Source organism: Emydura macquarii, unplaced genomic scaffold, assembly GCF_026122565.2.
Source record: "Emydura macquarii macquarii isolate MOO-44397 ecotype Brisbane River unplaced genomic scaffold, CSIRO-AGI_Emac_v2 contig_2422, whole genome shotgun sequence".
NCBI lineage: Eukaryota > Metazoa > Chordata > Testudines > Chelidae > Emydura > Emydura macquarii.
The window spans coordinates 3,720,407-3,747,385 of NW_027132559.1; the positions used below are offsets into that span (position 1 = coordinate 3,720,407).

Consider the following 26,979-nt stretch of genomic DNA (forward strand, 5'->3'; position numbering starts at 1 on the left):
TGGTTCACATCCACATATCTTCTGTAAAGCATTTCCATGCTGTTTGTATCCAATAAAACCAAAATGCAGAAGATCGGAGTCCTGCATAATAAGATCTGGATAACAGATGGAGAAATACTGCGTGAAACAGCCTCAGTCAGTCAGGAAGAAACAGGAGGCAGCAAGAAAACACTGAACTCCTTAATATCTCTGCTCTCCAGAGCCATCTTGGTGTTGAATTTCACAAGAATGCAATGGGAACAATCTTGTGAGAGTGCAGAATTTAAGTCAGTACCAAAATTTTTTTTACTCGTTCTAATATTAACCAAGCAGAAGAGCATTTCTGAGTTGTTACATTATTTATACAGCATGAGAGACAGTTTTCTGGGGAAGAGATCTGTAAATCAGAATCTCTTCTACTCTATTGTGACAGGGTAGAGTAGGCACTGCAGGTCCCAGGTCTGAGGCATAGGGGAGAGGGAAGAATGGCAGTAGCCAGACAGTTCTTAAGTGCAGTATTTTATAGTAGACCTATGTTCAGTGGACACATGTTGATCTGGTTCAGTCTCCAGTCCTGGGTCAGTCGTTCAAGCCGAGGGATCCTCTTGTCAACAGCTGTGTTTGAAGTAATATTTAAGAGTCTGGATGAGAGCTATGAAATAACTGGCTTTATAATTACCTAAAATTCCAGCTACATGAGCAAGAGGATTCATTCAAGCACTCCACCCATACAAGTATCCTACCAAGATATTAAGTTACAATACTTCCAACCAATGAAAATACAAGTTAGAAGCATCACAGGATAAATTCATTGCATTATCTGACTTTTGAGGGTTGGACATTTACTCAGAAACTTCTAAAAGCTGCTGGTTTTTACAGATTCATCTTTTTAAGAGAGATGGGCCCAAATGACCATATTTTAATCCCAGTCAAAACTGCCCTGAGATTGGGAAGTGTTCAGATCCAGGGCCTCAGTTTTGAATCATCTCTGTTTGTCATGGTTGAAACATAACTCTACACATCAGTCTTCCAAAAACCCTTAGCCAACGTGGTATCAGCAACCATTTGCCCATCTGACTGAACAAGGGAGAAAACAGCAGGCATGGCAACCAATAAAATATAAATACAGCCACTATCACTTCATACTCCTATGAACTCCAGACAAAAGGGATTAGAAATCTACATGTTCATCTGCTTTTAGTAGTATTAGATTTTGGTACCAATGACGTGTGTTAATGTTTGTTAGAGAGAGACGGTTGGTTTTAAGAAGATAAATTCTAGGAAACAATCCTTTTAAAAAGCCTAGTTTCAAGTTATTGGAATTTTTTTTTAATGAATACTCATTTTTTATGGTTGTTACTGAATCAGCTCAGCTACCTAGGGTTTTTGATCTTTAGGTTGTTTTTAAAGTTGGAGGTGTTTGTCAGCTGCTCATAACTGAAGTGTAATGACCACTTTCAACATCGTATCACTTACCTTCACCTAACCTACGAACATCGATTTAGTATACAACATTAGAAATTCTTTTTAGAATAGCAAACCCAAGGCGAGTTTGTTGTTTAACTAAAGGTCATAGCCTTTTGTATTCTAAGTTTTCATTAAAAAAAGTTTCCAGCTTTTCTGCCAAGAAAACCTTTCAAATATAAGCAATTGCATTAGAATTATTTAGCATACAGTACTGGGGAAGGTGAAATTTTCAGTTACACTTTGATTTTTAAATGTAATTAACCAATATATATTTACTAAATGTGAAATATCAGCTTTGACAAGATATGACAAAACAAACTACAACCACAAGTTTACAATTTCCCAGACCTGAAAAAGAGTTCTGTGCAAGCTCAAAAGCTTGTGTCTCACCAACAGAAGTGGGTCCCATAAAAAATATTACCTCACGTACCTTGTCTCGCTAACATTTGGAAAGGGGTTTGGATCTGAAACAGTGCAAAGGATTCTGGAATACTGGGCCATGTGGGGGAAAAAGTAGATGGTTTTGGTGTTGCAGATGGCAAGAGGTAGTCATTTGAGAAAAGGCTGCTAATCCCTGTTATAGAATATGAAATAAGCAGAACAGAACAGCAATCTTTTGAAAGAGCTGTTTGCAGCTTGTTCTCAGCACCAGATGTATCAGACTTCACACTTTAAACATCATGCTTATTTTTACAGGTAGTTGCAGAAACAAGGCCTCCTTAGGGGAAAAAATATCACCTAATTTAAACACGGGTTTCAAAAGGAAAAAACCCACCTTCAGCTCCCCTCAAAAGCTTCTGAAATGGTAGCAAGCTCTTTCGACTTTTTCCCTTTTCTATCACACTTCAGAGATGTTTTACACCCCACAGTGATGATAGATAAATATATTCTTGTTGGAGTGTCTCTATTAGCCTAGAAAAATCAGAAGCCAGAACAGTAAGGATGTGTTTTCCCCCACCACTACCAGCACTTGGCACACTGCTTTCTGAAGTGATGGTTAAGTACTTTCTATTTACACAGATCTATCCAACCCTTGCTGCTTTCAGACAGCTTACAACCTAAACTCCTTTAAGAGATCTTCTTAGCTGCCAGAGCCCTAAAACATTAGAGAACATTTAATTTCTGGTTGAATGGCACATCATGAAGACACTGTGCTTTGTGCCAATATCAGTGGATAAACTATGGTTCTGCCAGCCCAGTGTCAGTTCACTGTTAAGGCGGTGTGGCAGGCAGGCAGGCTCACGATAGCTGAAAACAGTCTCAGTGTTTAAAAACTCCAGCTGCTCGCGTCTAATGAATAAATACATTTTATAAATCCTAAACACCTCTGGGCAAGTAATTTAAAATATTAAGTAACTAGCTATCTGCCCTTGACTTTGGTATCTGGTGGATATAGCAAAACCTTCAGATGATCTTTAAACAAGGTTGGGTCTGAGCCTTTGATAAAATACACTAGAGCAGCATAAATCTCAGTCCCAAAAATACCCTCTGCTGCTCACTGGGAAGTCATAACTACTTTTTCTTCCAATAAGTTTGGTCTGTCCTGGTAAAGAGGTCACTGCAACTGAAGGTCAGAAGTTCTCCATAAAAAAGTTGGCTGACAACCTACCCTGGGTACTAGGGAAAAAAAGGAAAAAGGTTTCACTTTCAAGGCCATGTGTGGGATAAAGGGCTGTAAGAATTTCACCTGGCTAATCTAATAAAGTAATCTTATGGAAAAAGCTTTCAGAAGCCTGGATTCAAGGGCTTTAGCTACACAATTCTCCCACTGAATTTAATGGACGTTGAATGGCTAAAGCCCTGTGCACACATTTAATGTTTAATGGCAGCTCAATCATTAACAGCTCCTTTCATTATATGTTTCAAATAAAATTGGCTCAACACTGAGAAAATGCTCCATATGTGGAGATCCAGATGTTAACACTGCAGTTCAGCCAGGCTTGTGTAGTAACTGTGTCATATTGTGTTACAAAGAGTCACTTTACAACTCTCTCTCTTTCTCTCTCTCTCTCTCTCTCACACACACACACACACACACACACACACACACACACACACACACACACACACACACACACACACACACACACCCCTTTTCTGCACCTACTCCCATGTTGGTACCATAAAGGGAGAGAACATGAAGCAGCAAGAGGAAGAGTCTTCAAGGAGTGAAGACAGCAGCACTGAATCTCTGTGAAAAGAGTTGCGGCCTCCCCAAATGGCTATATATAGAGAGGTGTGTTAGAGGAAGATTCTCTTCTGGGCTTTGCCGGGCCAGGCTGAGAGGAGGCATACTTTCTCCCCTAGCTGCTCTGGTAGTGCTTGAGTGCCTCGTACTAAATGAGGCTCTTGATATAATAGGCATCACACAAACTTGGCGGAATGAAGATCATCAATGGGACACAGTAATACCATACAGAATATATTGGAAGGACAAAATAGGTCATACTGGTGGGGGAGTGGCACTATAAGTGAAAGAAAACAAGTCAAATGAAATAATCTTAAATGAACCAAATGTGCCATAGAATCTCTATAGATAGTAATTCCATGCTTGAACACTAAGAATATGGCAGTAGGAATATACTACCAACCACCTGACCAGGATGGCGACAGTGACTGTGAAATGCTCAGGGAGGTTAGAGAGGCTACAAAAATTAAAAACTTAATAATAGGGAATTTTAACTATCCCCATACTGACTAGGTACACGTCACCTCATGACAGCATCCAGAAAAAGTTTTTTGACACCTTAAATGACTGTTTCTTGCTAGTCCTGGAACCACAAGAGGAGAGGCGATTCTTGATTTAGTCCTATGTGGAGCACAAGATCTGGTCCAAAAGGTGAATATAGCTGAACCGCTCAGTAATAGTGACCATAACATAATAAAATTTAACATCCAGGGAGGGGGGTGGGAGGAGAAGAGAGGAAGAAACACCAAAGCAGCTCACCACAGTGACATTTCATTTCAGAAAAGGGAACTACAAAAAATGAGGAAGTTGGTTAAACAGAAATTAAAAAGGTACAGTGCCAAAAGTGAAATCCCTGTAGGCTGCCTGGAAACTTTTTAAAGACACCATAAGAGAGGTTCAATCTAAATGTAAGAGGACCAAAAAAGTGCCATCATGGCTAAACAAAGTAAAAGAAGCAGTTAAGAGGCAAAAAGGCATCCTTTAAAAAGTAGAGGTTAAATCCTATTGAGGAAAATAGAAAGGACCATAAACTCTGGCAAGTGAAGTGTAAAAATATAATCAGGAAGGGCAAAAAATAATTTGAAGAACAGCTAGCCAAAGACTCAAAAAATAACAGCAAAAAATTTTCTAAGTGCATCAGAAGCAGGAAGCCTGCTAAACAACCAGTGGGATCACTGGAGGATCAAGATGCTAAAGGAGCACTCAAGAAAGATAAGATTATTGCAGAGAAACTAAACAAATTCTATCCAACAGTCTTCATGGCTGAGGATGTGAGAGAGATTCCTAAACCTGAGCCATTCTTTTTAAGTGACAAATCTGAGGCACTGTGCCAAATTGAGGGGTCATTGGAGGTGGGTTTGGAACAAATAGATAAATTAAACAGTAATAAGTCACCAGGACCAGTCGGTATCCACCCAAGAGTTCTGAAGGAACTCAAATGTGAAATTGCACAACTATGGTATGTAACTTATCATTTAAATCAGCTTCTGTACCAGATGACGGGAGGATAGCTAATGTGATGCTGATTTTGAAAAAAAGGCTCCAGAAGCAACCCTGGCAATTATAGGCCAGTAAGCCCAACTTCATTCAGTACCAGGCAAATAGACTGAAAATGAGGTGAAGAACAGACTTATCAGACACATAGATGAATACAATTTGTTGGGGAAGAGTTAACATGGTTTTTGTAAAGGGAAATCATGCCTTAATCATCAACTACAATTCTTTTTTTTTTGGGGGGGGTGGGGGGGGGTGGTCAACAAGTATGTGGACGAAGGTGATCCAGGGGATAGAGTGTACTTAGATTTTCAGAAAGCCTTTGATCAGGTCCCTCACCAAAGGCTCTTAAGCAAAGTAAGCAGTTATGGGATAAGCGGGAAGGTCCTCTCCTGGATCAGTAACTGCTTAAAACATAGGAAACAAAAGGTAGGAATATATGGTCAGTTTTCAGAATGGAGAGAGGTAAATAGTGGTGTCTCCCAGGGGTCTGTACTGGGACTAGTACTGTTCAACATATTCATAAATAATCTAGAAAAGGGGTGAACAGTGAGGTGGCAAAATTTGCAGACGATACAAAACTACTCAAGATAGTTAAGTCCAAAGCAGACGGTGAAGCGTTATAAAGGGATCTCACAAAACTGGGTGACTGGGCAACAAAATAGCAGGTGAAATTCAATGTTGATAAATGCAAAGTGATGCACTTTGGAAACCCTAATCCCAATTATACATATAAAATGATGGGGTCTAAATTAGCTGTTACTACTCAAGAAAAAGATCTTCGAGTCATTGTGGATAGTTCCCTGAAAACAACCACTCAATGTGCAGCAGCAGTTGAAAAAGCTAACAGAATATTAGGAATCATTAGGAAAGGGATAGATAATCAGACAGAAAATACCATATTGCCTCTTTATAAAGCCATGGTAGGCCCACATCTTGAATACTGCATGCAGATCTGGTCATCCCATCTCAAAAAAGATATATCTGAATTGGAAAAGATAGAGAAAAGGGCAACTAAAACGATTAGAGATATGGAAAAGTTTCCCTCTGAGGAGAAATTAATAAGACTGGGACTTTCCGGCTTGGAAAAGAGACGACTAAGGGTGGAAATGATAGGGTTCTATAAAATCATGACTGATGTGGAGAAAGTAAATAAGGAAGTGTTAGTTACTCCTTCTCATAACACAAATACTAGTGGTCACCAAATTAAATTAATAGGCAGCATGTTTAAAACAAACAAAAGGAATTATTTCTTCACACAACGCACAGTCAACCTATGGAACCTCTTACCAGAGGATGTTGTGAAGGCCAAAACTATAACAGGGTTCAAAAAAGAACTAGATAAGTTCATGGAGGATAGGTCCATCAATGGCTATTAGCCAGGATGTGCAGGGATTGCTGTTTGCCAGAGGCTGGGAATGGCAGACGAGATGAATCACTTGATTCACCTGTTCTGTACATTCCCTCTGAAGCACCTGGCACTAGACCACTGTCAGAAGACAGGATACTGGACTAGATGGATCATTGGTCTGACCCAACTGTTGGCTGTTCTCATGCATCTGTGGCAATCTCTCCAGAGAAGTGGTGAGAGACACTGCCTCCCCAAAGACTTCACACCTTCTAGTCAGCCAGCAGCTGCTCAGGACAGCACCACTCTCTGCCTCCCAGCACTGCTGCCTTTAGCATTCCTGCCTCCAGTCATCATTTCTGAAACTTTTCCTCCAGCAGTTCTTCCCACTACCCAGCAATAGATTTCCCCCTCTGACATAGCAGCCACAGCCCAGACACCTGAGTCCGCCCTCTCCAATACTCCTCTCCAACTATTCAGCCGTCCTGCCTCACTCTGTGACCTCAGATGCTTTATCCCCTCTGCCACAACCTGCACTCCACTTTTCCAGTTGGCTGCCTCCTCTCACTGCCATGCTTCCTTTGGAGTACCTGGGCTTAAGCTTCAGCACACACGACCTCATTTTCTCCAGTCAACCTGTGTCCTCAGAGTGTCCACTTACTCGAGCCATATTCCTCTGTTACAATGCGAGGAAGTATACTTTCTTTACTCTCAGTATGGTGTATTTTTAGAATTACTCCTGTAAAATTAAGAAGTTAGTGACAGACGTGGTAATCAATAATCATTGTCACTCCAAGAAACTATAGATATGTAGCCCACAATCACTGCTCTAAGCTAGTTGGTTTACTTACGCAAAACCCATGTATTTCTTGCCCGTTAATCTTTAAACAAGTGTTTTACATTTGTCTTGCTAATAGCCAAGACTTGCTTACTACTCCAAAATAATTAACTGGCTCCCAACTAGACAGTTAGAGACAAACAGGAAGTTTCATACACTTCTCTTTAGGTTATCATCTCTTATTTAAGTAATTAAGTCATGTGGTTAAGATACTAGGTAAAGTAAAAGAGAGAACACTAGGTACTCTGCTATATCAATTGTCTATTCCAGAAATGAGGTATTTAATTAGTTACAACATGGGGCAGGGCTCTACCCATTCACCTTTCAGGTCACTCCCAATCTGATTTTGGACTATTTTTTCCACTACCCAAGGCTTTTAACCCTTGTGGACATTCATTGACCAGTGAAAACAGTCACCACATCTGCATCAAGGGGTGCCCTTCTTGATTACCACCAAGGTGGGTTTACCTATTCAACAGTCCTAAATAAACAAGCGCTCTTTTTACTACCAGAATTACTGACTGGACATTGCAATCAACAGCCGTCATTTTGGACCTGGTTTGTCTACTCTTGACTTTAACTATAGCTGAATGTAAGAAATGTTCCATTTTATTAGATAGTCACGCTCCAGCCTAAAGACTGTTTCCATATAGATGTGCTCGCACACTTCACATTGAGGTCAAATGTTGTCCAAATAAGGTGACAATGTTACTTTTCTATAGCATCCTTCATATACTCCAACACTCCAGAGAGCACAAGATACAACTAAAAGGAAAAGGAAGGATTATATGGTCCCAGCCAACATAGTATCCAACTGCCTAAAAATGGGCCTAAAGCACTGCCCAAGACCTACAGAATCTTTGCGTCATCTAATTTGCTGGGCAGCCTTAGAGAAATCTTTGTACAGCATGAAAGGAAAGTCCCAGACTCATCAGATGAGTGTACCAAGACATCCCTAACTCTGGAAAGTTAAATAGAAACAATGGTTAATTTGACAGAAGTAAAGACAGTTATTTTACCCTCTGTTGAAATGATCCACGGTCAACTGAGCAGAGGGGACCTGAGGACACTGAACCTCTTGCTTGGAGATTTTAAGAGTCTCCAGAAAAATGGGACTCTTCACTCTTGTCATCTCTGTGACAGGGCTCCAAGGTAGGCTTGAAAAAAAGGAAAATGCAACTGTGCCCAGGAAGCTATGGGGAGGGTGTAATGCCTGGAGGGCAAGATCAATACCTTTATAAGGGAAAGGGCTGGGAAGAGGAACCCACTCGAGTGCCTGGGAGGAGCCATAGCCTGTGGGAGAACTGAGCCCAATTTCATCCCCTACATTCAATGATTAGAAGAAAAATTATGAAAAAAATAACTTCAAGAAATGAATGGGTTAATGCTTTAAAGTGAACACTGTACCCTAGATTTGAAAACCTACACAGGACTTAGCCACACTGTTTTCATGAGTCTCATTCACCATTGTGAAAAAAATAGTGCGCACTTAAAAAAATAACAACCTTTCTTCTCAACCATCCTCTGCCCCTCCCAAAATAAAAAGAAACTCAAAAAAAGGAATCAAATTAGAGGGACGAGGATGAGTCATTTTAAATGTAGAACCACTCCTCTCCACACATACGCAGATTAATCACTTATAAAATTCAAAGCTTGTCCCATTAATGGCAGATTGACAAGAATCTATGCTGAACTATACAGAAGTCTACAATTATTCTTTGCATTGCTGTCTCAGAACATCCAATTTCTCTACTTTTCCTATCAAGAGTTTGTAACTCCTCTGCATCTTTGAAGCTGCTATTAAGGAGCTATTACACTGCACAAAGGTTAAACTTGCCTTTTCAAAAGCAGATTTAGGGTTTTTAAGTTTCAGCCCACCCCATTAGACCTCCAACATTTTGGACACAAACTATTTCTTCCCTGCACTGTAAATAATGAAAATTCCTGTGGAATACAGTGACCAGATGTCCTTAGTTTGATACTGGACTCCCGCTTTTGATTAAATACCTTGGATTTTTCTTTCTTTTAGAGATTGAATTGTTACAGCTCCAGCTGACTCCTGGATCTCAGCTTGTTTACATACATGGCAATTTTTTGCATGACGGGACAGGGAAGGCAAGGCATGGCTAGGTTAGGGCAACGTGGCAAATATTGAGAGATTTCTATCATTGCTTACAGCAACGGTTCTAAGGCAAAGTGTCCCCATGCACCTCTACTAGACAGGGAAGTATGTCTGCTGTAGACTAAGTCAAGAATATCACACTTAACTCCCTCATCACCTAACCCAAATCTGAAGTCACATTTCCAGAGATGATAAGGCTCAATCTGTAACCCAGTGTGGCATCTAATTCAGCCTCTTGCCTCTGTTCACATCATGTATGCAGTTGCTTTCTCGCATTCGAGAAATATGATTTTCCATGGCCTCTTAAAGAAAAAAAACAATTTTAATCTGGACAAAATCAGAGTATCCAAAGAATTCAGTCAAGTCACAGAGGAGGCCTGCATCAATCACTGCCATAGGCCTGACAAGAAGGGGACTATATACACTGGAAGCCCCTTCTCCTATGACAACACCTATACACAGATGTCATTGGAAGCTCTCCAACTTCAGATGTTCTTATGAAGGCTTTAAATTCTCCACTCCTATTCTAGTGGGTGATAAGCCATCAAGCCTATTTCCCTCCATCATACTTTTGGTCATTCAAAAGCTATGAGAGATGGCTTGATAAAATTGAGGCTTCTTTCTCCCCACTCCAACGTGTAATAAATTATGCTCTCTGAGGTGCATTGCATAGGGCATGTATGGAGAGCCTACAGAAAATGCACCACATAGCTAGTTAGAGCGGGACTGTCTCAGGTTGCAAGTCAGACTGCAGTTACTCACCTTATTTAGCAGGCCTATGGCACTAAAGACTGCCATGTTGTACTCATTAACAAGGCACCGACAGTCTTCTCGCACAGCGAGCACCATCTGTTAGTGGTGTATTTCAGCATAGCCAAAACTAAAACATAGAATTGCCCACCTTCTCTCCCTGTGGGAAGATGGGATTACAGTAACTTGGCCATTTTATAAGAAATCCTTATCTTCAAGAAGAGAGCTAGAATGCCAGGATAAAATATGGAGATGTTCATCTAGATTAATAGACCCTCTGCACAATAAAATCTCTATGGCACATAGAGTAAGTATAAGGTTTTACTTTACAATTGGTTTTTAAGTTCACAGGAGCCAGCCAGGCATGCTTCTTTGCATGACAGCAGCCTTCCCTACTGACATATGAGACAGCAGCGAAGTCCCAAAAACAGATGCTGCAAGATTCAAGTGGCCTGCCATAGCACATTTCTGTCTATAATTACTTGAGATAATAAGTGTTCAGTGAACCAGGCTGCACACCATAATCACATCTCATTTAATCATCAAAGCAGCACTGTTTCCACAGGTTCTCAAGGGGTTGAAATTAAGGGCCCATAAACATTTCCCTACCAGAGATAGTAGCATGAGCAAAAAGAAAAGGCATGAAACATGAAGGCATTGGGCTTCCATTCTCACCTACAATGGGTTGTTGAGGACACGTGCTCAGTTCTCACATCAACCAACAGTAATCCAACCTTTTGGTTAGGTAAGGAGCAACAAGGATGTGCACTCAAGGCAAAGCTTAGCCAATTCTACTCCACTGCAATGAAGGTGGTTGGTACTTACAGACCATAAAAGAGGTTTAAGGGGGCCAAGAGCAGTCAAGAATGCAATCAGACCTCCAAGTAGTTAGAAGCATAGATAGCAGCAGTTGCAAGAAGCTTACCTCAGGCTGGATTTTAAATGGTTCCCAGCAACAAATCTTTTTAGAAGCAGCAGCTGTGACTGAATTCACCCCTCTATTCCACCCTATCCACTGCTGTAGTGATCTTTGTACAAAATATGACTTTGAGGTATCATTTGAAAACTAGAAACTGGCTGGTCAATAATATGGGGAAATGTATGTATGAAATGCTTATTAAGAGTTCTGAACATAAACTGAAATTGTGACTGAAATGTGTTTACCAGACAAGTCTCAGGAGGGGGGTACACCTGTTTCTCAAAGACCAAGCTAATGCCTCTAGCCAGGTGTCAAAGCTGACACCTGGCTAGAACTGTCACCAGTCAAGTGGCCATTTTTTGCAGATCCATCTGCATTTTAACAAACACCAACATGGAGCCTCTTTCACCATGAGACTTCATGCCTCCATTCTCTCAGCTGGAAGGAACTTTATCTAGGGGTAGCTTTCAGGAAAATGCACTTCAAGGGTGAATAGACTATAAAGGCAAGGGGCTAAAATACCCCAGGGACTCTGTTTTTTTTCTCCCCCTCTCTCTCTCATTCACCCAAGATGACAAAGGAACCAGCCCTTTGGACTTTGAAGGCAGATCCTGACTTGAGAATTTGATCAGCTATGTTGCAGTGAACAAGTGGTAAGATTTCAACCTTCAACCAACCCTAGTTAGTTACTTTTTTGTTTCTAGGAAGCATTTTATCTTTATTTCTCTTGTAACCACTTCCGACTTTAATACCTTGTACTCACTTAACGTCTCTCTTTGTGGTTACAGAAACTTGTTTTATTCTTTAAATCAGAACTAATCCAGTGTTGTGTTTAAACTGGATTGTTTGGTAATTACAATTAAAGTAGCAAACTGTTGGATATTGGCCCCCTACAGGGACAACGTACCTCTAATATATGCACTATTAAGGAGAGGGCTGGGCAGTGCAGAATACATGTTTTAGGAAAATCCAGGCCTAGGAATGTGTTGGGGTCATCCAGCTGGAAGCCAGTGCGGCGCTGATGTGTAGCCGACAGGCTGCTGGGGTCAGAGCTGCTGGACCAGGACTGCAGCTGTACAGACACTCAGGGTGTGACCAGCATGCCATTTGTGAAAGGCCCAGGTTGAGAGCAAAACCAGCAAGCATTTTGAGGCAGCCAGAGTTGCAGACAGGTGGTGACACAGCCCCTCACTGGTCTGCATTGCACCTCAGAGTGTCATAGCAGCCCATAACACTCTTTACCTAATCAAAACATGAGCAAAGAGTAAATACGGAGGGAAGTATAGACAGGTCTTCTACAGGCCTGCCAGTGATATTTATTTTCTTTCTAATGATGTTATTGCATGTTATCTTCCTTAAAATAGTGGTTCTTTTCTTTCTGCAGCTAACCTACTCAATATCCAAATCTGAACCCTTCCTGCACCATCAAACATAGGGTAGGACGCAAACTAGGCTCTGCCATCCCTGTCTATCCTGGGCCACTCTTTGCATGGCCTCTATGTGAAGAATAAATAAAACCCATACTTGCTAGTCAGAGCAGCCTCCTACTCAATATTAACACATCTGATAGGAAGAGGAATATAATCAAGATCCTTAATTCACCAATCTGATCTCCAGTGGTGACTTTTCAAGGTGCACCAGGAAGTCTCCATTGCCTTCCCACTGGTTCAGAACAGTTTGTCCAAGACACTCAATATTCCTCTACTCAGCCAGCTGACAAACCCCAGTGAATAAATATTAAATCAAGGCCTTTAAAAAAAAATCTGTCACCCAAAACCTAATTGTCTGACAAATAAAGTCTCCGTGACCTCCCTCTTTCCTGGTCATACATATCTTTGCCCTGAAGCATCACCCTGAAAGAAGAAACACACCAAATGACAATAGGGTTGTTTTGAACATTCAGGCAGCAACAATATGTTATGCAGGAATGATCAGACCAGAGACTGAGACATATCTAGCCTGATGTACTTGAAACCAGGATGGGAACTATCACACTGAAACTTGACTGGTCCCTATATTCAGAGTACACTATATAGGGGTTAATTGATGTTGATCCGATATCTCTGTAGCATCGCAAAAGGCAATACATCAAATTTAGAGTGTGGCAAAAGATTTCCTTTCCCTAACCCAGAGGGCATCCTGCTTTAGAAATAAACACTGCTTCTCTATTTACTCTATTCCTTGGCTGAAAAGCAGGAAATGACTTCTCTCCCTAAATAGTTCTATCATGTCAAACTCCCATGCTTGCCATAATTCATCCTTGGCTTTGAGCTGAACTAATGCCAAGTCACACAGCCAGAGTACACACACCACAGAGTCTCACAGACAAGAAGGGAGACAAATCTGTTCCGCAGGTTCCCTCGTGGTCATGCCAAGGGAACTCCATGTTTCACAAGACGACCAACGTCACCAGCCCTCGTTTCCCCACGGCGGTGGCAGGAGGTGAGCATCAAAATGTAATGATGTGTTTCATAATGAAAAAGAAGTAGTCACTAGAGAAAAACATTGCCATACAGAGCAGGTCCACAAGGAATAAAATACTGGGAGGGTGTGGGAGAGAAACAACTGAAATAAAAGCCCCGTTTAAAAAAAAAAAAAAAAAAAAAATCAGTCACCAGACCACACTAACTCCAGAAGTCTTGAGGCTATAAAGCAAGTCCAGCTGAACAGTTCTCCTTGCACTCTTCACATGGATTTCCCCTCACTAGCAACCTTCCTTATGTTGTCAGACTTCCCTAGATTCCCAGATAGGACAAAGAGGCTTGGAGGTTGACTATGTTGTAGGCCTCCTTTTCTGTCAGAGCTGTTTAAGCCACCACTTCCTGGAATGGTTCTCTTCTGCCTCAAGAATTACTGACTGTCCTTCACAGCTGTCAAGTGTGCCAGGGGAAGTTTAAAAGAGCCCCCAATCCAGTTTCTCTCTCCCCCTCAATAGGGGCTCCCCTGTTACAGGAAGCCAGCATTTTAGAAAGGACTCTCCACTTTGCATGACCGCTTTAGAAAGAGTACCAAATACCACCACCCTCATAATGCACTTCTGAGCATCCACTTCCTATGTAAGCCATTTACTCGCCACGTAAGTGGCTCCTCTGCACAGGTGATGAGGTAATAGCTTTTCAAACCATTATGCCTGCCTTCCTATAACAGACCCAAGCCATTTGCTTCCATGTCTTAGCAGAAGAGTCTGTAGCATTCAATACAGCTCTGCAAGGACATCTCCCACTCAACATTCTCCCTTCAAGCATTCGCTCCTAACTGGAATCCTTATTACAGCCACGCTGTAGACCAAGCGACCCAATATGCAGGTGGTGGATTGTTCTTATAGCTTGCTAAAAACAAAAAAGTCACACGGAGTTGCTTTTACCAAACAGAACATTTACAAAGAACATGCAAGGAAGTGCTCTTAAGAACTCTTCACAATCATTTAACATGCGTTGGGGTTTAGTCATCCTCATCAAGCGCTGTTAATTCTGTTCCAGTGCTAGTTCTCACACATGCCTTGTCATGCTATTTGCACCTGTTTTATTGATGAGCTAAATAAGTTGTGAATATGAGCAGAACTGCAGTTTGCTAGCAGCAATATTGCATCTAAAATGAATGCAGTTATCCCTTATTTAAAAAGTTACAATGCTTAGCCAAACACCCTATTGCTTACAATGATATTGCTGCCCCACGGGCTTTGGCTGTAGAAAGCTGTGGGTCATACCTATTTTTTAATTGAAAGGATTTACAAAAATTCAAGGAACATTTAAAGATTCACTGTATCCAATTTCCTTCTTTCACAGCTACTAACTAGTTAAACACACACTCCAACCAGAAGAGGTCAGTTAGTTATTCTACTGCATCTGTGCCAGTAGTTTTGTTTTTCACTAACTCCACGGCAGGCTGCCAAATATGAATACAAGTCTGTCACAGTTTTGCTGACCTGTAATTTTTGCTTCTCAAATTCCTCTCTCCCCCCATTTCCCAAGAAAAGTTTGCTAGGCAATATGAATGGACTTTAAATCCTTGCCTTCTAAACAGACAAAAGCAACAAGGTTTTACCTCCCAAACAGTTGCATTTTGTGGTGAAATGATGATCCCTGTATGTATTGTTTCTAATGTACTTAAGGTCTCTTCACAATAATGAGGTGTTATACAAGAACGTAAGCCAAGAATATTAAAAGAGAACTGGTTGTAGAGACAGGCCAGGGAAGAAGTGCAAGACCTAAGACGAAACAAACACGCGTTCTTTGCAATGAATCTTCCTCCCAAAACTCAGTAGATATGACTTGGCACACTTCCTTCACCCCTTTTTGCCAGCAACAAGTTTTCTGATGGTCCTCTGTAGAAGCTGCACAGAGAACAAACTGCAGTCTGGCACACAGAATAATGCTTCTCCAGACCAAGCTCAATGCTAAAGCTCCCACAGCACTCACCTCTTCCCCCACCCTGAATCACCTACTGAGTTCTGAAGAGTCAGGGAACAAAGCGCTATCAAGAGTGCTGTAGTGTAGCGCCTATTACCATCAGAGGTGACATTACCAGAGGTTTTATTCTCTATTAGTCTGGTTAGCTTCACTAAGTCAGCTTGGTGTGTCAACTATTTTTTCCAGTCAGGAGAAGTGGAACAGCTCATTATTGACTGTTTGAGTCATTGGTTCTTAGTGTGGCAATCAGTGATGATGTCTTGAAGGATAATACTTCACTCTTTTGTAGCATCTTCAAACCAAGGACATCAAAGCACTTCTACATATTTTAATAAATTAAGCTCCAACACCCCACAGGAGTGGTATCACCATTTTAGACAGAGGTGAAGTCATATGCTCAAGGCCACATAACAATTGGAAATAAAACCTACATCTGATTCATAGCCTTGTGCTTCATGTACTAGGGTGATCATGCTTGCTTTTGTATAGCGGTTGTTCCACAGTGACTGAAAGCAACATCTACGGTGGTAATACACCATTCCCAAACTCCTAGCCAGCTGATTGATCAAGACTTGCAGAAAATCCTCTTACAATGGGGCACGACAGGCTCAATCTTGATAGGTGCTAAGCAACTTCAAGTCTTCCTAAACTACTGGTAGTTAGGGCTCTCTACAGCATCGAGCCTTGTGCCAGTGATTAAACCATTAATATACTTTTGTGATCCGCCCCCTTCCATTTCTCCATTACATTTGCAATTAAAAGAAGTCTCATTCTCAGACCAGTCACCTATGGCAACAAGCTAGGAACAAGAGATTTCACACAAACAAGAAGCACTCATCGGAAAAAGATGTGATGAGTTGCAATGACAGTATTGACTTGCTATCCCATTAAGTAGCTAAATAATCTCATGTCAGTGCTCCTGGTTAAGGCAATGCAAATGCTGGGCTGCTATTTTAGCTAACCTCCCCTCTGAAGCCAGAAGACGAGTGCTAAAACCCTTTTATATGCTCAGCTTCCCAGGCAGCACGTTTTCCTCCCCAAATACATCTCACTAAGATACACTGTAGTAGTTGATGTGCCTGCAAGATAATGTACAAAATAGTGAATATTCATCCTTGCCACAGACCTACAAATTCCCCCAAGGTTCTCAGGTCCTCAGAGTTTGCCGGGCCACTTTAGCACCAACGCAAGTTGAACATTAATGCTTTGGTGTCCATTTTTGTTCCAGCTTCACGCAATGTATTGCAAGTACAGACAACCCAACTCCTAGCCCCAAGTGATCGTTATGTTGCATGAGAGCTTCATCTCAGACTGGCCAAGCTGACTTTCTCCTGAAATATGTCAGACAGACAAAACATTACAGGATTCTTACTTAGGAGATTCATTAGTCTTGAGTTCTTGAAGTTTTCCTGTCAGTGCAGAATTGCACAAGATGGGGATGTTAGTAGGTACAGGTGGTCTCAGGATTCTCAGGCTGCCCTGAGGAACAGTAAATTCATCCTTAACTAGAAGCCTGATTGCATTTGTGTTTTTGCGCTAAATGTCAGCACCCTTACCCCATTTTAAATGGCTTTGCTTTAATAAAAACAATACCAATGTTTTCACAGGAGAATTAGGTCAATGCATGACTGAAGCCAATCATCTCAACATGACTCAACATAGCGTGTGGCAGACAATTCAGATAAGGGGGTAGCAATCATGTAGCATTTTTAATCCAAGTTACTTGGGACAATTCTGACATTTCAGCCAATCTGAATGTCAACAGCAAGTCAGACTTTTGTTCCCAGAAGACATGGATCTAATGGATCAGATTTTTACTTCCCCTCACAGAAAAGAATAAAAGCGCACTTCCCTCTCTCCACACTGACTGTGAAGAGAGATCAAGACTTCTCAACTTAACTATTTCAGCTGTGGACAGTCTGGTGCTCAAATTGGGAGGGAGCTATTATGATTCCACAGCGTTCGGATGAACGAAGAGGCTGAAGAGAATTTATATGTTATATAGTTATTAATGTATGAAGGTTGACGTTCCTCTCTGCAATCTGGACTGGTGAACCGCTGTGTCACCCCAATCCCCCCAAATCCTGGAACCTGTCTTGCCGTGTGAACTCCCACTCATGGGCAGATCATGCACAGCCCCCAGCAAGCAAAACTGCCCCCAACTCAATGGGTGGGTGCCTCTAGCCAGCCACTCATGGGATTATGCAATGTTATGGCCCCACGCAACACCCCCAGTCCCAGATGTAATCCTAGGAACTGCCATCTTACAATGTTCAGCACTGCCAACCACACACTGCAAGCTCACATGTTCATCAATTTATCAAAGAAATTGATATGCACCTGCCTTGTTACTTCAAATGGAGTCTCTAACACACTTTAAACCACATGCACTGCTTTAGATATAAAAAAACAAACAAACAAATGTATTAAGTACAGAAAGATTTAAGTGATTATAAGTCAGAGGAGAACAAGTCAGATTTGATCAAGATAAAAAGTCAAACGCATTCTAAACTAAGCTTAACACTTTCAGCAACCTTACATATACAGATGATTCTCATCACAGGCTGGCTGGTCTGCCTCCAGCCAGGTCCTCCCCGTGATCAGCACTTCAGTTGCTTGGTCGTGTTTGCAGATGTAGGTGGGAGAGAGAGAGAACGGCAAAACGTCTCCTCTTTTTAACATGTTTCTTCGCTTCCTCTCTAGGGCCTCACCCTCCCTTTCAGGATCAGGACACAACCAGTGTCCGTTCATGGTTCCCTCCATGCCCTGAGTCTCTGTTGTTCTTTAGGGATTCGTTTGTCAACCTCTGGGCCAGTCCTTTGTTCCTGGAATGCTGAGCTGGGTTGTGCAAACTGCCCTTCAGCGCTGTAGAATTTTGCCTAGATCTGTCTCAAGCCATGAGACACATATTTGGGAATATTACATAGCAAAGCCTCATAACCATACACCAGGCCCAAGCATAATTTTTTCGGGTCCAGTACAAACTTATAACATGGGCCCCCTCCCACACACATACCAATGGGGGTTGCAGCCTGAGCCGGGCCACCCAGGGCCTCTGGGCCCCAGTAAATTGTACCCTTTCCCCTTCCCCCCCCCCCCCGGCATGTGGGGACCTTGCCATTCATGATACTGCAACAAACATATCACTATAACAATAATGTTCAGTATACCATGAGCATTCCAGAAACATCTTACATGACACACTTTGCATGAAACAATACACAATTACATTATAAGGGTGAATATGAATGATACACAATCACACTGTAAGGGTGTACATGGGGGTGCAGTGTGTTACAGAAGGTAATAAGAAAAACCAAGGGAGAGGTGCTCTGGAAGGGAATCATTTTGTTTCTTTAATTCCCATCACTCCTCTACACCTCTGGGAATCAAAGTTTAAAAAGATCCCTGGATGAGTGAAATGGATCAATATCCCAGTGTGAAGGAAGTCACCCAATGTTCCGTGATCCCCCCCCCCCCCCCCAATCTGAGTCATTTTCCCTGTAGCCTTTTTAAAATAATATCTTGTTACACAAACTTAATAAAATTCAGACTATAAACTGCTTGGGGCAGAGAATGATGTTTGATAACATGCGCTGTAATCTTATGGCTCTCTGTTTTATTGTATTTCTTGAACAGTATTCCCCTACACCCTAAAGCTGTTATGTTACAAGACCTTCGCAAACAAATATCCGTAAGTAAGGCAGGGCCCATTTTTCTGTTCTATGTTTGTACAGCCTCCTAGCATAATGGGGCCCTGATCACAGCTGGGACCCCCCAACTCTACCACAATACAAATAATAAATAAGAAGATTTTTGTTGGGAAGCAGGCTATACATAGCTAGAAGACAAGCCTCCAAAAAGGAGACAGCATCAAAGAATCTAAATAACTTAGAACAGTATTAGAGTCTGAGTGAGTGGGCAAGCCAGGAGAGGATAGCATTTTACCTACACCTAACAGAATGAACTGAATAAATATGGTAATCTCTACTGATGAATCTGTCATTACTGGAGTACTAATATTGCAATCCTATAATTTTTTTTCAGCATTGTCCACATTTTTTTAAATGCAATAGTTATTTGTGTGTTTTGGAAACAAGATCTTAAACAGAGCTCAAACCTCTCTTTTCACAAGATGCTCCAGCTAGCATAATTTAGGGGCTTTTACAGACAGCAAATAAGCAGAGCAATATTTCCCAGACAGTGGGTCCCAACTCACCATAGGTTGCGGGAAACTTTAGACAAGTCATCATGTCCAGGGCTGGATCCCCGGGCCCTGGTGTAGGCAAATATATACTTCTCCTGGCCCAGTGTGGATGAGAGGCCTGGGGGTGGGAGGCTGGAGAGCAAGCCCATCTTGCACTCACCTTCTCCTGTGGGGGGAGGCCCAACTCCCCACTCCAGGCACTGCAATCTGGCACATGAGGTCACAGTGCTGGAACAGGCAATCAGGCCAGCTTGGCAGGACAGGTGCTGCAGTCACAGGGTGAGTTCACTCTCCAAACCCCTGCACCACCACCATCACCCCCCCGCACCCCTCTGCATTTGGGCCAGGATTAGGGTTGCAGTGCCAGGGTGGAGGATGAATGCATGTAACGATGGGTCACCTTAGTAAAAAGTTTGGGAACCACTGAAGTAGAGATAAAATGCAATTTGCATGGGCTCAGCAGCAACTGCCAAGTTCAGGTCACAGTGGACACAGTTTTGTAACTGGATGCCTGAAGTTATGTACCTAGCAAAGTGGTCCAATTTTTAGTAGTAAAAGTAAAAGAGAAGTCACCTCTGTGCTTCCAGGCGCTCTCACTGCCTTTATAGCCAGCAGCTCCCTACCGCAACTCGGCCCACTCACCTGCCCTAGGCAATTGGGCTTTTCCAAGCCCCAGTAACAAAGTTAACAGGTTTAGGTGCCAAACGTCAAAAACCCACATTGCCCACAACTGTCACACAAGTGCCATAATTCATGACAGAGAGGAGAGTTCACCTATCCCTGAATATTCGCCCATTTCAGAGTAATATTGTGTGTTATACTTAACAGGAAAAATCAGAGCAGAGTTATCTTGGTTGTGGGGGAGGAGCAGTGGGGTTGAACAAATCCCAATACCCTTCAATTTTAGTAGTTTACCGATTTAGCATTTAGCTTTAAAAGAGGCAACCAAAAGACAGAAATTCAAGCTCTGTAACCGGTTTTAGAGTAATTACAACTGCCAAGAGGAAGAACCCTAAGTAGGTCTTTTATTCTCTGAAAGGCCATTATTACTGAAAGACAATAGAACAAGCTTTTTACTATTGATAGCTTATGCCTGTGTTGTTTTCAGACTAGAGGGCACATACAGTCATTGGGGAGGGAGAGGGGGAAGAGACAGATTTCACCATCAATTCATATGGCGAGCATGCAACCCCAGACATCTACCAGAGCAATAGCTTATGCCTATATGGTAGTTTTCAGACTAGAGTGCGCACGCATCTACCAGAGTGTCAGCCAAACGCTGACGCTTAGGGTGCTATTAATAGTACCACATGATGCATCCAGTGTGTACTTAGCAGTTTGTGTTGTACCTTCATCCAATTACCAGCATAAGCCTTAAAAAAAAAAAGAGAGAGAGAGTTCTCACCTGCCTTGCTACCCTCCGAGCCTCCCAGTATGGTTTAGAGTCTTCCACAGCTTTTCCAATCTTCTTTACTAGTTCATCTAGTTTCACTGTAGCATCTACCAGCACAGAGCGGAATTTTTGACGTGCATCCTACAAGAGGGGAAGAAAAGATAGAGGAAAAATTAGAGTGTTTGTGCAATTTTATTTCTCTTGATCTGCTGTTCCTCGTGTGGGGATGTTGATTAGAAGTCAAAGAGTAGCCAAGAATGTTAGGATAGTGGCTGTCACTAGTATTAAGCTAGAACTGTTCCATCATAATAATAGCCAGTACCCAGGAATGCACCTCAAAGCTAATATTTCCATGCTGGATATCAGAACGTAACTGCAGAAAGCAGTGTCTATAAAAATGCCATGACCGCATAAGCCAGAAAGGAGTTCTTAAATAGGCCAGTGGTTGGGAAATGCCAAGGAAGGGAGGGAAGGGCAGTGCACTGAGCTCAGAGGGAGGTAAAGGATAAAGATACACCTGGCCTACAGTGTGATCTTCTAGTACAATAACATTCAGACTGAGGCTCACGAGCCACAAATGACTCCTTAATGCAACGGTTCTCAAATGAGGCCACCCGGGGGTTTCTGTGCAGCCACAAGCAGCTGGGGAGGGAGGGGCAAGGATCCACCCGGCCCAGCCAGATTTCTCCTGACCACAAGCCGGGACTTGTTGGAAGCAGCCCCGGCCCTTGGCTCCCAGAAGCACCTTACACCACCAGACTGCACTGCCAAGGTAAACGCCCCCTCCCTTCCCGCGTGTCTGCCTCGGGGTTTGCACCCCTCCCTGCCAGCCACTGGCTGCCCACCAGTGCCTGGGGTCCCAACTCTCACCCTCTTCCCTGCCTGCCTTCCCGATAGCCACCCTCTACCCCCGGCCACGCCAGTGCCTATGGTACCGACTTCCACCCCTTCCCTCCCTGCCTTTCTGGCACCCACCTCCCTCCCTCCCTGCCAGCTGCTCGGTTGCCTCCCGGGTCCTTGCATTCACCCACTCATCCCCCCCTTCCTGCAACCGTGCAAATGACCCCAGCAGCTCCCTCCCTAAGCTGCAGTTCTTCTCCCCCAAAGCAGCCCCTTCCCTGCCTCCTGCCAGGTGGCTCGGGGCAGGTGCTGCACGTGTAACCAGATTGGCTGCTCTACAGGGAAGAACAAGTGAACTCCCTCCAGCCACCTGGCAGGAGCTACAGTTCTTCATGCACCCCACTCACCTGAAAGTGAGTGAGGCAGCCTTTCTAGTCAAAGAGGTCCTCAACTTTTGCTAATATTCTGATCCACACAACTGCTCAAAACCCAGAACTTATTATTTGGACATGTGCATGTTTATTTGATTTTCCTAATGTTAACTGAGTATATTAGGAAAAATTGTCAACGTGGCCACCAGCAAGAGGCCACCAAAAAAATTGTTGCAAGAACCACTGCTTTAATGTGTCTCCTGCAGCTCTTTGCAGCACATGATATTAAAAAACTATGTGACTTAATTATTACCCAATCAGGATGTTTTTACTAGGTTATTAACCAATTGTAGTTGATAAAATAATACTTCGTCAGTCATTTTGCTGTGAGAATAATCAATGAATTCACACTACAATGGCTCTTTTGGGTAACGATCCTTGAACCTCTGAGGTCTGAGATTTCAACTTGTCTCTATTCTTTCCAGAGAACACTTAAAAGGAAATCTCTTGGGATTAGTTATGATAACTTGTACAGCTACATGTTTACTAAGGAATTTTAGAGACTTCCAAAGCAGCTTTCAGAATTCTGTTTGAGCATCTCTGCTCTGTAATATGGACTTGGGTCATAGTGGGTCCTGCCATCTCACAGCCCAATCCCATGTTGTGCTGAGAATTCTCGACTGTCATTAACATCAACAGGAACTCAAGGCACTTAGAACTTCATAGTATCTGGCCCTTCATGGTATTTCTCAGCAAGACACCATTTTACAACATGAAGTTGGATTCAAAGGACCTGCTTGCTCCAAGAGGAAGCACCAGAAACTTTTTAAAAAGCCTGTACAGACTAATTTTCAAACAAAAAAAAAGTTGATTTAAACACACCTTCCTCGCAACATCTCTGTAGAGCTTTCAATTCAGTTTTCTGCCATGAAAGTCAAGCTTTTCAGTTCTAGTTGCATCAATTAGGGAAGATGGCTGCTTCCCATTTGACTGTTATTCTTTATTATATTTAAGAAAGTCAGAACTTCTGTCACTTCCAAATTGACTTAGCCCTCTTTATAATTAGTGAGGTGATTAGAACCTTTCTTCTGTTCCATTGGGAGTTTTTTCTTTAAACAGACTGGGCCTGATTCTGATCTCAGCATCCAGCATAACTCTTGAGTTGTTCCAGCCTGCCAGATGTAACTGAGATTGGAATCTGGCTTTATTTAAAGGGACCAAGAGCAAGGACCATGTGTGCTCATGACAAATCTTGCAATTCTAATTAGTAAGATGGATTTAGGCACACTGCTGGAGTTACATTTTGATTAACTGAGAGCAGCTGGCTTGGAGCACTGTCTAATTCAGATCCTGTTTTCTTTTTTTCTGAGATTTCTAGAATACAAAGTTGTCATCTATTCATTGCCAAGATTACAAAAACATTGCAACCTAACACTTGAAATTCAGAGAGGCAAAAGAGAAAGATTGAAAACAAACTATCAAAATGTATTTTTAGTACACTCAATTATGGTTGATTTTCAGTGTTATCTAAAATCCTAACAGGATCAATTGCATAATTTATTGTCCCCATGTTAATAGCTTTGGCATCTTAAAGCATTCTGAACTACTTTAAAATAATATTTATATGGATAAGGTGGCAACACCTAATGTTAAAATACTAAATTAACAGTTCCATTCTATTTTATAACTCTGACTTAAGTCTCTTTTCTTGGAGAAAAGTGTTCATATCAAACTGCATCATGAGATAATGGCCAGACACTAAGTGTATGAAATCAGCGAGCTTCTGAATCAGAAGAGTTAAATTACAGCATTACTAATTAAACTAATGGATTTTATATGGTTCACTACTCAAAACGTGAGCTTCACAAATAGGTGAAATTAAATTGTTTTAGCAGACATGATGAATTTACTGCAGGAAAATTACTTTTAAATAGTGCAGCATATGGAGGGGGAGAGGCAGGAGAAGAAAGGTTTCCCATCAGGGTAAGAACAATCATTAAACACTCATTTCCAAGTAACATAGTTAGATGCATTTATTTTCACTTTCCCCAGATTCTGAGATTGGGGGTGGGGGAGATTGTGTGTTTAAAATGTGAGGCGTCTAAAATGCATGTGAAGAGACCTCCACAGCATCTAGTTCAAACAGCCTCATTCTTAGGTCCAAAACCAAAACTCTTGTAAAGAAGGTAACTGTCACCAACAACTTCTTATAATGACTGACGAATAGAGTTGGGGAAGGTCTCAATGCACAAATTGTGTTCTAATTATACGTACTCTCATCCCTTAGGGAAGGGAATGTGTCTGGTCTCCATATGGAATAAAAAACAGCATGGAGCTGTTAAATCAAGAGCAAATCTGGTGAGAAGCCACAGATCTTTAACCAATGAAGCACCTCCTAATTACTGCACTCTAACAAGAGCCTCTCTAATTGGCACCTTAGGCACACATCTTGCAAACACTTAAGCACATGCTTAGCTTTACTCCTGTGAAGAGTCCCATTCAAATCAAGGAGTAAAATTACACACATGCTGAAGTGTTCCCAGGATCGGGGTCTTGTTTTAAAAAGACACCCACAATGAGGATGCTAAACGACATTTTGATCAATAAGAGACAGTTGGTGCTGTCTATGTTAGGCAAGAAATTTTTTAAAACCATATTGTTTATCATACAGCTTATTTTAATGAGAATATGTCCTCAAGTTTCTGTTTATCAGAAAAAAAGATCCTAGTTCTGCATGTTCAACTGTCTTCTGAACGATAAAAGTAAGCACTCATCTTTTATGTTCCTTGACCACTAGCAAATGTTCCTAATCATTTTCTTAAGGTGGGCATGTTGTGTTGGATCATATCACAGTAGTGGTAGTTGTGACACCCAAGGCACCAGTAGATCCTGGAGAAGTTACCACCCCTCTGTTTCATCCCTACACTGTCACTTTTCCTTAGCCCTGTCAACGCTAGAGGCACTTCCATGTTAAATGTCTCAGCTAAGCAATTCCAGCGCTGTTTGTTCCTGCAGCAGTCCAGTGCGTCCACACTAACCAGCCAGTTAATCTGAACTGATTCAGCTCCCATTAACAGCTGTTGGGGCAGGTGCTGCAGTGCACAGGTACAAGTTCCAGGCATAGCTCCCCAGAACAGGGAAATGCAATGACAGCACAGGCTCCATCACCTTCCATCAGAACGACCGCTGAAGGGCGTACAGGAGTACCATCCAACTGTGCTGAAGGACCAGCTGCACTTCCCAATGACACTAGCTCTGCCACAGTTTGAACTGAGCTGGAGCGAGCAGAAGCACAAACCAGGTTTGCTCAAAAGTGCTGTGACCCTGAGGCACTTGGAATGCTTGCTCATGAACCTGGAGCACTTACGTGAATGGACAGATCCACTGCAAAGAAAGGATGGTCCAACACTTAGGACATTAGCCTGGGACCAGGAAGGATGGTCCAACACTTAGGGCATTAGCCTGGGACCTGCAACACACTTCCCATATGACCATGGACAAGTCACTTAGTCCCTCTTCTGCCTCAGTTTCTGCCTTTACAATGGGGATCGTAGCACTCCCACATCATAGGGGTATTGTGAGGATAAATAGAGTAAAGATTCTGAGGTGCTCAGATACAGTGGTCAAGGGGACCACATAAAATACCTGAGGCAGATATACCAGACAGGCCTATTATGTGCACTGGGACGCCTCCTCCTCCTCACTTGTACCACCCTCACTCCTCTCCCCCCCCCCGCCCCATTACCTGTTGCCTTACTCTCCATGACCAGCTGCCATCGTTGTCCCCTAGGTGTACGTGTTTTGCATGTATCTTGTTGTTTCTGCTTTGCTCAGACCCTCTATCTAATGCTCCTAGCACGTGTTTACTGAGGAAGGAAGTGAGAAAACTCCTGTAATGCTGCAGCCTAGGGGCACACAGCAAAGAAGCCATAACAGTTGTGAGTGCTGCAAGACTCACACCAAAGCCACAGTGATTAAGTTCTCTCCTCCCCATCTATATGCGATCTTTCAGTTTTTTTTTTTTTTTTTAAATATAAAGTTTCCTCAACTTGAAATCTGATCAATTCAAAGTAGTACTCAAAGTAGTTTCTCTGCAGTTTCAGGCACTATCCCTGCTCATGAGTCACCCTGACCATTTTTGAGGTTTTACAATATGTCCCCCCCCTTTCGTGTTGCTGTGAGTGTCCTGTGCACAAAATAGGGCAAGCTACACAGAATATAGAAATAGTCAAACTAACTGTACAGAGTTTGCTCAAATACATGACGTAAACAAGCCGAACAAAGCAGACTTTTTCCTCCACTCTCTTCTGGCAAGATAAATTGCCAAGTGTTATCCTACTATCCTTCAACGTTCCTCGTAAGGATAGTAGGATAACAATATTTCAGATAAGAGTGTGATTTTTAAGTTACAGTGTCTAACATTTCGTTCTTTCTCCCCCTTGTTCAACTAACAAACTATAAGAAGCTTTTCCTTAAGTTTCAATAGAAGTCAAGGTGGTTTACTTCTGTATGCATTATGGGTGGAGAGGGAAGAAGGAAGGGGTCAAAACCTAGCTTCTCTCACTTTGAGCACTTAATAGCTAGAATCCAGGCAAAAGAAGAGGGGATTTAGTACATTACAGGACAGAGGGAACTAAAATTGGCAAGAGCAGCA

General features: G+C 42.2%; 1 protein-coding gene across 2 annotated transcripts in view; it reads right to left on the reverse strand.

The window, feature by feature from the left end:
* SH3BP5 (SH3 domain binding protein 5) overlaps positions 1–26,979 on the reverse strand; it is a 57,585-nt gene that overhangs the window by 19,990 nt on the left and 10,616 nt on the right. For both annotated transcript variants that reach the window (XM_067561803.1, XM_067561804.1), the window contains exon 3: positions 21,127–21,255. In XM_067561803.1, coding sequence (XP_067417904.1) covers positions 21,127–21,255 — 129 coding nt within the window. The remainder of the gene's footprint in view (positions 1–21,126; positions 21,256–26,979) is intronic.